At 44.8% G+C, this 12,001-nt stretch overlaps 2 protein-coding genes across 3 annotated transcripts in view; one reads left to right on the top strand and one right to left on the bottom strand.

Moving 5' to 3' along the window:
* Positions 1–2,496, bottom strand: part of f9b (coagulation factor IXb) — a 20,167-nt gene extending 17,671 nt beyond the window's left edge. The window contains exon 1 of the mRNA XM_085470617.1: positions 1,883–2,496. Within this exon, the coding sequence (XP_085326743.1) occupies positions 1,883–1,898 (16 nt within the window). The 5' untranslated portion in view covers positions 1,899–2,496. The remainder of the gene's footprint in view (positions 1–1,882) is intronic.
* The window catches only part of fgf13b (fibroblast growth factor 13b), an 18,444-nt gene extending 6,443 nt beyond the window's left edge, over positions 1–12,001 (top strand). Inside the window, exons 1-5 of one of the 2 annotated variants that reach the window (XM_085470619.1) lie at positions 3,159–4,115; positions 4,641–4,751; positions 6,614–6,717; positions 7,993–8,191; positions 10,587–12,001. In XM_085470619.1, coding sequence (XP_085326745.1) covers positions 3,914–4,115; positions 4,641–4,751; positions 6,614–6,717; positions 7,993–8,191; positions 10,587–10,726 — 756 coding nt within the window. In that variant the 5' untranslated portion in view covers positions 3,159–3,913 and the 3' untranslated portion in view covers positions 10,727–12,001. Of the gene's footprint in view, positions 1–3,158; positions 4,116–4,640; positions 4,752–6,613; positions 6,718–7,992; positions 8,192–10,586 lie in introns of those variants that run through there. The other variant, XM_085470620.1, reaches the window with a different exon arrangement.

Raw genomic sequence — 12,001 nt, 5'->3', positions numbered from 1 at the left:
AAACAAACACAGACAGCGTTTCCTCGATACCTTGGATTTGGGAAGGGCCTGCTGGCTCTCTCCCTCTCTTATTGTGCCAGATCAGCGGGGCCTCGAGATGAATCATTAATGACCGGTTCCAACGGCTTAATGGCCTCTAATGTTCTGTAATGATCTCCCGTCAACGCCATGTACGCGGCCTTAATGGATCCAATGCCGTGGAGAATTGTCTGGTTTGAACTTCCATAATTCGCCCTGTTTTCGACGAGCGGCGCACAACAGGAAGTGCAAAAAGCCAGGAGCAAAAGGCTCCAGAGCTCCGCGGGCGCAGCATGACTTTCCCTCTCCGCCGATCCACTTCAGGTAAGATGAGAAAGGACAAAGTTAGCTAGAAAAAGGAGCCACATCTGTGCCTAAATGTCACCAATATGTTCTGGTAATAAGATGTGCAAACGAGACGCGCTAAACTAAGTTCAAACAGCGCAACTCAGGCGCCGGACGTGTTTGAAGTGGCTTCTGAATTACGAATGTGAATTGTGGACCTTAGAATATTTAAAATGCTTAACTTAATGTTGATAATTTTCTATTTAAAAAGTTTAACGTGTTTTTTTGTTTGTTTGTTTTGTTTTTAAATAAAATGGGTTTAAAGATGAAGCGCTGTCCGTGGTGCTGAAAACAAGGCAGGACGCGCCCTTCTGTTGGGAGGACAGCTGGACTTCAGCACACCTTAGCAACGCGCTGGCTCCTTAAAACACATTCACAATGAATCGCCTCGGCTCTGAGTTTATTTCACGGGCTTAACTTAAAGAAAAGAAAAAACACAACATGAAACTCAACAGAGAAACATTCTGAGTGAGTTTTGGGAGTTTAGTTAATGAATTCTATTATAAGTTTGCAACCAGTCCGTTAAGGCACAGCGAAGACTCGGATAATCCCTTTAGTGTAGAATCGGCCTGCAGTGCAGTTTCTTACACGGTCTCCTCCACTTTGCATCCAAAGTTTTACGTTAAATAAAATATTCCAAGCGCGACTCAAACAACGCATTGATGGATTAAATGCGCAAACAAATTCCGGGTCTGAGCATTTCACTGAAGCTTTTGGCCTCGTAATGTCGTGGCGGCCAGTCGCAAAGAATTTAAAGTGTTGAATTTTGTACCACAAGCTGTGAATGTTGTTGTGCGTGGCTGATTTCACTATTTCCGGCTCTTGTGTGGTTAGACTGAGTTTCTCACAGTTTTAAAAAAAATCTTTTTAAAGTTTAGGCTGCTGTTTTTGTTTTAAGTATTTTTCTTTTTTCCAACTTTTTTTTAATGTATTCAGTTCTTAAACTGCCAATTGGTGGCGCTAATGAACTCCAAGCAAAGCTTAAAGACCTTCACTTCCTTATCATAGAGTACATAATACTCACATTCTTCAGACTGTTTGTCTCCACTGTGTCATTTCTAGCTACACCTCAAATAGATGTTAATTATGGATAGCCATTTATTTATTTTTAAATCTTTGTACCTTGTCTCTTTTTTCATTGCTTTTCTGTTGGTTGATTTTATTGATTTGCTTGTTCTCTGTAAAGATGAAATGAGTTATCGTGATGGCTGAAGGCTGTGTTAATGTTCCTCAGGATCACTTTATATCTGATGTTTTTTACGTGGCTCTTATTTTGTGTGGCTCAAGCTTTTAGAGGCCTGTGGTTGGGTTTAAAGCAGTGAGCTCATAAAAGAAACATGAATAACTAGATTTAGCTTTCAGTCACTTCTTTGCTCCAGCTGTTTTCCTTCATGTGATTGATGTTTTAGTTGACTTTACCGGTTAGTTATGAAAGATTTTTGAGTGTTGTCTCAAAGAGCGTGGGTTGAACTGCAAAGTAAAACTATATTTATCTGTGCATGTTTACAAGAGTCCTTACCTAACCAGAAGGCCATCGGTGGTACTTCAACTTCCTCGGTCAGCGGCAGGGTAAATGCTCCACTTTAGCAGTGTGGAGACCTCAGTGTCTGTCCACGGTCCATCACGTTCTCCAGCTGTCTTATCCTCACAGTGGGTTACAGCTCACTGGGTTTGGATCCTCTTCATTCGTGTAGTTTACTGCTCACCACATCCTCTTACTCCCCCAGCCATCGATCTCTCCCGCTGGAGAACAGCATGCATCGACTCTGCCCGCTGTTCAGCGGCTGTTGCCACATGCAGGTCGACCTTCGTCTGCCGGCTGTGTGTCCACCGCCTCCTCTTCCTCAGTACCAGTTGGAATTAGCAGTCACCATCCGCCACTGCAGCTGTTTTTGTCTCTGACAACTGTGCATCTGTTTTCCTGTGGGGGCTGCCTGTGGCCAGCCGACATGCACCGAGTGGCTGATTGCTGCTGCCTAGTGTGTGTGTGTGTGTGTGCACCTCTGCTCTGGTGCAAATGCAAAAAGGGAACATCTAGAGAACGACACAGCTCGCAGAGACACAAGTGCCGCCGTCTTTTTCACCTCCTTCTTGCATGCTGCAGCCTTTTCAGCAGTGGTGAACCTCTGCACCAAAATATTAGAGCCCCTCCTTTCTCTACCCCCCTTCTGATTTCTTCCCCTCATGCACACTTGCTGGGTCTTTCTCTCACTCTCTCTCCCACCCTCTTCCTTCATTGTCCCTTCACTTCATTTCTCTTATTTCATTATCATGTAGTTCCCCCTCATATACGTCATTTTTCCTGATGTGTGGAATAGTCTTGCACTTTCTTCTCCTGTCTTCTACTGGATTTATTTTCCCCTCCTTTTTCATTCATCATTCTCTTTTCCAATCCATTTGCAGGTTATTTTCTACAAGCGTCTCCCTCTCTCTCTGCATCGCTCTCTCTTTCTCTCTCCAACACACTCAGTATCTCATTTTCTCTCTTCCGCCCACCCCCTCTTTCATTATTCCTCCTCTCATTCATTCACCTGTCTGTCTCCTCTCTTGTTTCATTGTTTATTCTCCCACCTCCCATTTTATCCTCTCCTTCTGTCTCTCTCAGTCCGCCTATCACACATCAGCATATTTAGTGTATCATGTAAATATCATGCCACGTGGGGGTACAGGGGCTACAGGTGCCCTATGAGAAAGCACTGCCCAACCCCCCCCCCCCCCCCCCCCCCCACACACACACACCGTCCAGCCCCACACACACACACACCGTCCAGCCCCCACCAGTCTCATCTGACACCCCCTCTCCTCACACACACACACTGCACGGACACGCATACACACACACCCGCTCCACCTCCCCTTCCTCACTCTTCTTCCTCGCGGCGGGCAGGGCTGCAGCAGTTTTATGAACGACACGGCTGCACCATGATCCCTTTCCCACTGAGCCAGCCCCGAGCTGTTTCATTGACAAACATCCCAGTTGCTGCATTTCTGTCACGGACAGCGTCAAGAAGAGGAGCATCGCCGGGGGAACGGTGCAGAGCGGCAGCAGCAGCAGAAGAAGAAGAAGGAGAAGAGGAAGCAGTAGCAGCTGCAGCGATCGTCAACAACCCCCGGTGTCGTTCACGCCAGCTTACACTCTGTTGATTTGCCACTCGGACCTGGAGAATCTCACGCGCCGTCGTTCTCCGTCCACGCTCTCTCTCTCTCTCGGGACACTCGGAGGAATCACCAGAGGGGGGAATCAGAGCGCTCTTTGCCACTCAGACCCCTTGCGGGGATGTGAGGCGGCGTCGTTAGCGCTCAGTCACTGGCACGGTGCTGGATCTAACGACTTCCATGAAGCGCCGGGACGCACCGATGGAGGATTCTGGACGCTTTTTAAAATCACGGAGACTGCATCGGTCGGTGTGTGATGCGAACTGAGCCGTGGGTGGTGTAGACCCCCACCCCTCAACCCCTCTCCCCGCGCTCCACACACCCCGACCGCCTCGTCCGCGATCGCCCTCTCCAACCCAGGACGCGCAGCCTTGTTTCACTCCACCGGGGAAACATGTCCCGGGCAGCGGCTATCGCCAGCTCCCTGATCCGCCAGAAGCGACAGGCGAGGGAGCGGGAGAAGGCAAACGCATGCCGCGGAAGCGGCAGCCCGAGCAACAGCAAAGGCGCAAACGAGAAACCGAGCAAACTGAACGTGTTTTCGCGTGTCAAGTTGTTTGGCTCGAGGAAGAAACGGAAGAGAAGGCGACCACCAGGTCTGTGAGGAGGGGGGGTGGGGACAGTCGGATAGCCGGCGGGTAGCATCACCACCTCGTCCATCTTCACCATCACCTTCAGCATCATCGCCATCCTCATCTCTGCCACCATTCAGCATTATTTTTTTTTCTCATCACTAAGGCAGGTTCTTCATCACTTCATCACTCCTCACTCTGAGGACAGTGTCACAATCCTGTTGCATGAACCCACAAACGTCTCACATGAGTAACTTTATATTGTCCCACAGCAAAGTGTTGAAAAGCACAACCCTAAGTGATCCTACTCATGATACATGTGTCAATTATTAGCTGATTTATTTATTTATTTATTTTTAAAAAGCCATCTTTTTTTATGAGTTCCACAATGTTTAGTGGAACTGCCACGGATCGATACTGGTGGTCAGGGCCCTCAAGCATCAGGGCCTCTGACACTTCTGGCTTCCTGGAGGCTGCTGGATTTGATGCATGTGATCACATGACAGTAGTAAGAAAAGAATGCACTTAATGTTTCTGTTTTCCTCTTAGAGCCCCAGTTAAAGGGCATTGTGACCAGGCTTTCCAGTCGCCAGGGCTTCCAGCTGCAGATGCAGCCTGATGGCACCATTGATGGAACCAAGGATGAAGACAGCACCTATGGTGAGGCTGGCTTTAACTAGATTTGTTGTGTGTGTGTGTATTTTACCCAACTCAATCATTTTGACCTAGGTTAACTAGGTAACCTAGAACTAGGTTATTTAGATTATTTATACTTTAACATGATTTATAAATAAAAGCAAAGCACAGGCTGAAACTGACTTTCTTCAGTGCAGATCTATATTACTTCTCGCTACAACAGAATGTTGCAACATGTTACTGCTTTAAGGGTCGATTTAATTTAATTACCACATCCCTATTGTTGAGTTTCATCTTGTGGAAATCTGTTTACTGCAGTGACTTTAATTCAGTCAGTCACTCAACAACAAGTCAATAATTAGCAAATGTCAAATGGTGACACTGCAGTCTTTCTATATGAAATGCTTCCTGGTTAAAATCATTGATCAAATGTCTGCACAACATACAGTGCACGTTCAAATCCTTAGCATTCAGAAAGCTACTACACCAAATCAGACAATACCCACTCCATTTCATTCTCTCCATCACACATGCGCGCGCACACACACACACACACACACACACACACACACACACACACACACACACACACACACACACACACACACACACACACACACACACAGTGCAATGTTTGATTGATACGGCTAATTCAATTCTGTTGTTGTGGTTCAGACTGCAATCACTCTCCTTATGCACAGTTGGTGTTGCCAGCATCTCACATTAATCTCTGCTACTTCTCAGGCCACCAACTGTTGTCTGCATGCAGAACGACTACAGAGGAATCACACTCTTTAATGAGATGATTACATGGTGTATACATCATGTAAACGCCTACCCACATTAAATCAGTCACCCGTAAATGCGTTTGAATACATAATCCCCGTAAACCACGTCTTCATATATTATGCACAGTTATTGTAAAGAACAGTATTGACTAAAAATGATGATGATTAAACAAGGGTCCTGACTCACAGAGCTATGGTTCGGTCTAATCTTTACGCTGATATGTTGTTACCAGCGTGGAGCCTTTAAGTGCTCATCCAGTTTGGCTGGAAATGCATTCAAATGAAATCTGACAGTCTGCGATTTAATGTCACATTCGCTGTAATGTGTCGAAGAGCCCAGACAGCTTAGTTTTACTCGGGTAGCTTATGCTTATAAATCATGCTGTAAAAATTCACAAACAGACAGAGCTCATTGAATTTGTGGCGTTAAAGAAGCTCGGGAATGCACTGTTTACTCTGCATGCTCAAAACATTCGGCGACGGAGGACCACTTCTCCAGCAAATCGTCAAACATTTCCTGATTGCAGCTTCTTAACCGCAAGATTTGCCGCTTTTCTTCCGATTCACATCGGTGTAAAGTGAATATATTTCGAGGGCTTTTGGAGTGTTAATCAAACAGAAATTTGAAGGCATCGCCTTCTGTGTGGGGAAAACTGTAATGGGTACTTTTAACTACCATCTGACATTTTATAGACTAAATGAGTGATTGAGTAGAAAAAATAGCTGAAAGTGATCATTAAGTGCAGCTCTAGCAGGAACATTTTTCATTTGTATGACAGATGAAATTGCGCTGATTACTGGCTCTCTGGCTTTTCTGTTGAAGCATGTCCTTGCACTATCAAATGTTTACCAAAACTTGCTCTGCTGCTCGCCTTTTGATAATTTTATCCCACGCTTAATACCAGGAGCTAAATTGTAAGCGTAGTTCAGCCTCCTCAGCGCCCAACCTTCTAAAATAGCTTCTCTGTGGCAAAATGAAGGTGTCATCATGCCATTGATATTGAGGAGTACTTTCCTCTGTTTCCCTCTGTGTTCGCTGTGTGAATGCTTGTTTGATTGCTTTGTGTTGTGCGCGTGGCTTTGCGTGTGCATTTGCAGCTGTGTTCAACCTGATCCCAGTGGGGCTTCGTGTGGTGGCCATCCAGGGTGTCCAGACCAAACTCTACCTGGCAATGAACAACGAAGGCTTTCTCTACACCTCTGTAGGTCACCACACACACACACACACACACACACACACACACACACACACACACACACACACACCATCACAACCAGCGTCATTAATGCTACAGACTCAAACCTGCTCTTTGGGTCAGGTTGAGTAATGAAGCAGAAGCTTTCACCGTGAGCAGACTCATTGTCATCACATCATCACATCAATACTTTAACTACAGTGTTGCTTTGTGAGTCAGCTGCCACGGGGTGTTATAATCCAGTGTCTGAGCCTCCCTTATCTGTCTCCTGATATTGTGGCTTCTCAGGATTGATTTCAGATCATCCCCCAGCCTCCTTTTGTTTATCTCCCTTCAGTGATTCTGTGATAGGAAGATTACTTTGTGTCTGTTTACACACACAGCTCCCAAAATTTGTTTTCATGTCTTTTCCCACTCAAAACACACGTACACCCCCCCCTCCTCCTCTCCAACGCTACTGTGCCTACATTTTCTCAGACAGGTCAGAAGGTAGTGCTGGCTGCAGTGCAGTGCATTAAGTGCCTCATTTTAGCTGCACAGCTCTGATGGTGGGTGGTGTGGAAGCAATAACAACAACAGAATCAACAAAAATAACACCAATCTGAACAAAACTGTGAGACCAGCAGATAGAAAACTAACAAAGAGGAAATAGAAGAATGGCACAGACCCCGATGTAATAAGAGCCACGCTGCTACGCCTGTGCAGACACGTATACCGCCACAATATCTGGTCCATCATGTTGTTATTGTGAGGGCTTCAGTCACAGCACTGATATCGCTCGTTCCATCTTCTCACCTAATATTAAATGCAGAATACAGCCGCGCAATATTTCTGTGCCCGGGTCATATTTCTTTATGTTTTCCTGCTTAATCTATTTCAAGATCATGCATGCTGAAACTTCATCAAAATTTACTTAAGATTAATGGATATCGAAGAGAAACAGCTTTCTCTCTGGGCACCACCGTTCTCTCAGTGGGCTGGTTGGTATTCAAGGGAGTAGCCGGTTGCTATGGAGACGCAGGAATAAGGAAATGCAAATGTCAGCTGTCCTAAGTTGGTGCAGTTTGTTCTCGGAGGATACAGCCTGGCCGAGATAATGATTCAAAGAGCAGACCAGCTGATGGATGAATACACTGATGACTATATGGTGGAATGACTGAACGCTTTTTAATGGAGTCGCCGCCAGCAGCTAACACTCCACTCTCGCCACGTTTGCTTTATCACCTTCTCGTCTTCTTTCGTGTAGGATTTGTTCTCATTTCTATCACATTTTTCTCACAGGAGCATTTTACCCCGGAGTGTAAATTCAAGGAGTCGGTGTTCGAGAACTACTATGTCACCTACTCCTCCATGCTCTACCGGCAGCAGGCATCGGGCCGGGCTTGGTACCTGGGGCTTAACAAGGAGGGTGGAATCATGAAGGGGAATCATGTCAAGAAGAACAAGCCTGCTGCACACTTCATACCGAAGCCACTCAAAGGTAGGACTGATAGCCTTACTGATTTAAATACCAACTTAATAACTCAGAACACGTAAAAGTTTAAATGTAAAATGAAGCGTTTATTCTGAAATTCCTGTCGCATGTTTAAAAAAACCCAAGAAAACATCAAAGACTGTTTGCTTGTTGTTGCTTCACTTGGATTTTCGTCATCATTTTGCATCATTAAAAGGATGTCTTTGCATTCACCTTCGCATTTCTCTCAGCGCGAAAGTCAGACCCTACACATCTTTTTATAGTCAAAACTTTAAATAAGAAGCTCAGCATGTGCACAAGTACGAGTTCAAGGCTTACTGTAGGTTTCAAACTGAGAAGAGAAAAGCTGTGTTTAAGAGATGCAGCCAATCAGAAGAAAGCTGGCTTAAAGGGAGGGTGGTCTTCCTGGGTGAGGGGTGGTTTGTTTCAGATAGTGGATGCAGAAAGGCCTATCATAAGATAAACAAGAATGTCTTTGAACTGTAAATCATGCAGAGGTACTCAAGTAGAGTCCAAGAATGAAAAACATGAGTCTGGAAATGAGCAGAGTAGGTCTGCTTTCCAATGAAACTTGCAGTATTTACATATTCATATATTCTGAGTTTGTCAGTGAGGGAGGAAAGAAGTTAAATTAAGATACGTGTTGAAAAAGAAAATCGTTTTAAGAAAAAAAATAGAGTAGCAATTTTTTTTAAGTTTAAAACATGTCCAGAGGGGCTGTTTAAATATTAATGACTAAATATGCAGCGATCGGTGTTAACACTGGGAAAAAGCTATAGATGAGCTTATAACCCCCGTGTGTTCATGTAGAACAAAATAGACAGCTAATTGTGAAAATGGTTTTGAGCACCTCGGGGTGAGTTTGGCAGCTTAGTGAAAACAAAAGCAGAATCTCAGCGAACCTATAGCACTCGCTATTAAAGTGAGTCATGCTCATAAATGATGAAGTATAAAACTGTGCAGGTACCATTTACACCAGCAAAGCAAACACGGTGTGTCCGTTACCCCTGACCCTCACAATTTCAGGGCTCTAGAAACTATGGCTGTGATGTATTACGTCACAAGTATATGTTAGGTTAAACAAATGAAGTTGTGATAGCATCTAAGAGAGCAAACTGTACTAAGGCTTCATTGATTAAGAGCTTGGGGCCGCTCTTGGAAAGCTTTCTCCCCTATAGAAGATTTAGGATTCCAAAAATTCAGAGGACCCCTGACCTATGGAAAATATCTGCCTTCCTGGACTAACTTAGAACCCATCTGCTATTTGCACTCTTTGCTTGAAGGTCTTATCGTCTTTAAAACTGATTTTGTGTCTTGTTAGTTTATAAAAGATTTAACTGGATTCTATACAAGGAAGGTCATTGTAGATGGTAATATATAGAAGCTTTACAGATTTACAGGCTAGAGTGAAAGCACACTGAAAAGAATGCCAGCGCCAGAAGATAAACATTGAAATGTAAATGCAGATTGGGTACTCATGAATAAAAACAATAATTGAGTCTTAAATGGCATAAAAGGAAAGTTTATGCCCAAATACTCTCGAGGAGGGGGAAAACATCAATAATTACATTCCTGGCCACCAGATATGATAGTGTTAGGCGACCCAATTCTCGGGTTTGATTTACCAGTGCCGGTCATCCAGAAAAACAAGAAAATACCAGGAAAATAGGAAAAGAGGGAATAATCAATATTTCTGCATAGCAAGGTGATAATGGTTAACTGACTCTGCTGCAGCATTTCTGACCATTTAGTATCACCACTTCTGGATGCATTAGATAGCTGTTTCCATTGAAAGAGCAGTAAAATGCACTGTACACCATCTGACCGGCAGCGAACAGCAGATACAAAAAGTTAGCTGAAGAGACACATATTTCCCCGGAGACTTAGCGGAGGGCAAAACAAAGCTGAAAAGGGAATGAATATTGGAGTTACATTCATCAAACGGACATGAACACGACTCCATATAACGCTGCTAATGCAGCTAATGGATGTGTTCAGTGTGTGGCAACTGTTTGGTAACAGGCTTCCAGCCTAAAGGCTAATATGTCAGTGACCAGAAGCCATCAGGCATTATATGAAAGTGAGGAAAAAGGAAAAAAAAAACCCTGAACTCTTAGTTAACTGTTTATTTTTTTTGCCAGTTATTGAAATTAAGATTAGAATTTACCCATTTATGGAGTGTTACAGTCTTTAAATTTCTCTCTGATGATAAAATAGCGTCTTAAAATCAGAATTAATTAGTCTGTGGAAACTGAATCTCCCAGGTGCAGAGGAACTGACTGAACAAAGCTGTGCAGACTACACCCATGTGACAAAGACCAGTGGCAATAACTGAATTAATGATTCTTGTCTTGTCTTGTCTTGTGTGTCTGTCTGCATGTGTGTGTGTGTGGGGGTGTAGTGGCCATGTACAGGGAGCCCTCCCTCCATGACTTGACAGAACTCTCCCGTTCAGGCAGCGGCACACCGACCAAGAGCCGCAGCGCTTCGGCCCTACTTAATGGCGGCGGGAAGACACCCAGCAACAACGACTTATCCTAGCCCCCCGACCCCTCACACCGTACCACACATACACATGCACATACACATGCACACTCAGACACACTCCCATGCAGACGCACACATACACACACAGATCTCAGGCCGACATGCCCACACATCAGACTGGTGAGGGGTGGGAGAAAAAGAAGGAGGACGGGGACGTGTTCTTCCACTAAACGGAGCCCACTGTGACTGACTGTGATGTAAATAAATCAAGGACAATCAATCCGTCTGGCTCTGCTGCCCCTGGTGTGCAGAGGGACGGGACCTGCGATTCTCTTCCCTCGGACGGGTCCTCCTGCTGTATCGTGAACAGTTGGATCAAGCGAGGGAGCGATAGAGAAGAGGGGACAGAGGAAGTCAGACAGTCAGTCACGCAGTCAGATAAACAGACTGTTACAGAGAACCAAAGAGTACAAGTATTAACCCACTAGGTCATTACTACGAAATGGCACGCGGCTGGAAAGTTACAGAGTTACAATGGAAGGAAGTCTTTATCTAATCTACCGTACGCTATGTTTACACAGAGCTCATGGGTTTAAGTCATATTTTTAAAACTGACAAACATATTCCTTGTACATTTGTTTGCATGCAGGTGTGCCTGTGCATGTGTGAGAGAGAGCGAGAGAGAGAGATTGAGTACATGCTGTGCTTGCGATAGGCGTGCTGTGTGTGTGTGTTTGTGTGGGAGAGAAAGTGTGTGTGTGTGTGTGTGTGTGTGTGTGTGTGTGTGTGTGTGTGTGTGTGTGTGTGTGTGTGTGTGTGTGCGCACGCATGTGTCTTGAGGGTGGGGGTTGGGATTTTACCTTTTTAAGATCTGTTGTATATTGGACAAACCCCCCGAGGGCTTGAGCAGGTTACTGTAAGGTTTACTGTATATGCTTCCATGCTTACTTCTTACAAGCAATGCTGTCGTTTCTCTTTCCGTTCGTCGTTGTTGTCCCTTGCCGTTTGTTTGTTTGTTGTTGCATGGAAGCTTGTGGACCTCTGCTCAGTAGCAGCATGCTGAAGGTCCTTTTTCTTTTTCCCCCTCTCTCCTGGTCTTACGTGTTCCTGACCATAAGAGAACACTAGTGAGCCAATAGTGTGATACCAGAACACTAGTGAACTAATGTGAGGGTGTTAGAACACTACTGGACCAATAGTATTGCACCAGAACACGGGCGGACCAATGGTGTTGGACCAGAACTTTGGTGAACAGCACAGATTAACTTAATATTTTGGTTCCTGCTGTGGACAAACTAGAAATGCACTAAATAAACTCTTTCTAAGGAA

Source organism: Copadichromis virginalis, linkage group LG10 (genome assembly GCF_057382275.1).
Source record: "Copadichromis virginalis isolate Kocher_CV1m ecotype Utaka linkage group LG10, C_Virginalis_male_GT1.1, whole genome shotgun sequence".
Taxonomy (NCBI): Eukaryota; Metazoa; Chordata; class Actinopteri; order Cichliformes; family Cichlidae; genus Copadichromis; species Copadichromis virginalis.
The sequence above is the reverse complement of the archived record's forward strand: the minus strand, read 5'-3'. Positions and strand labels throughout refer to the sequence as shown.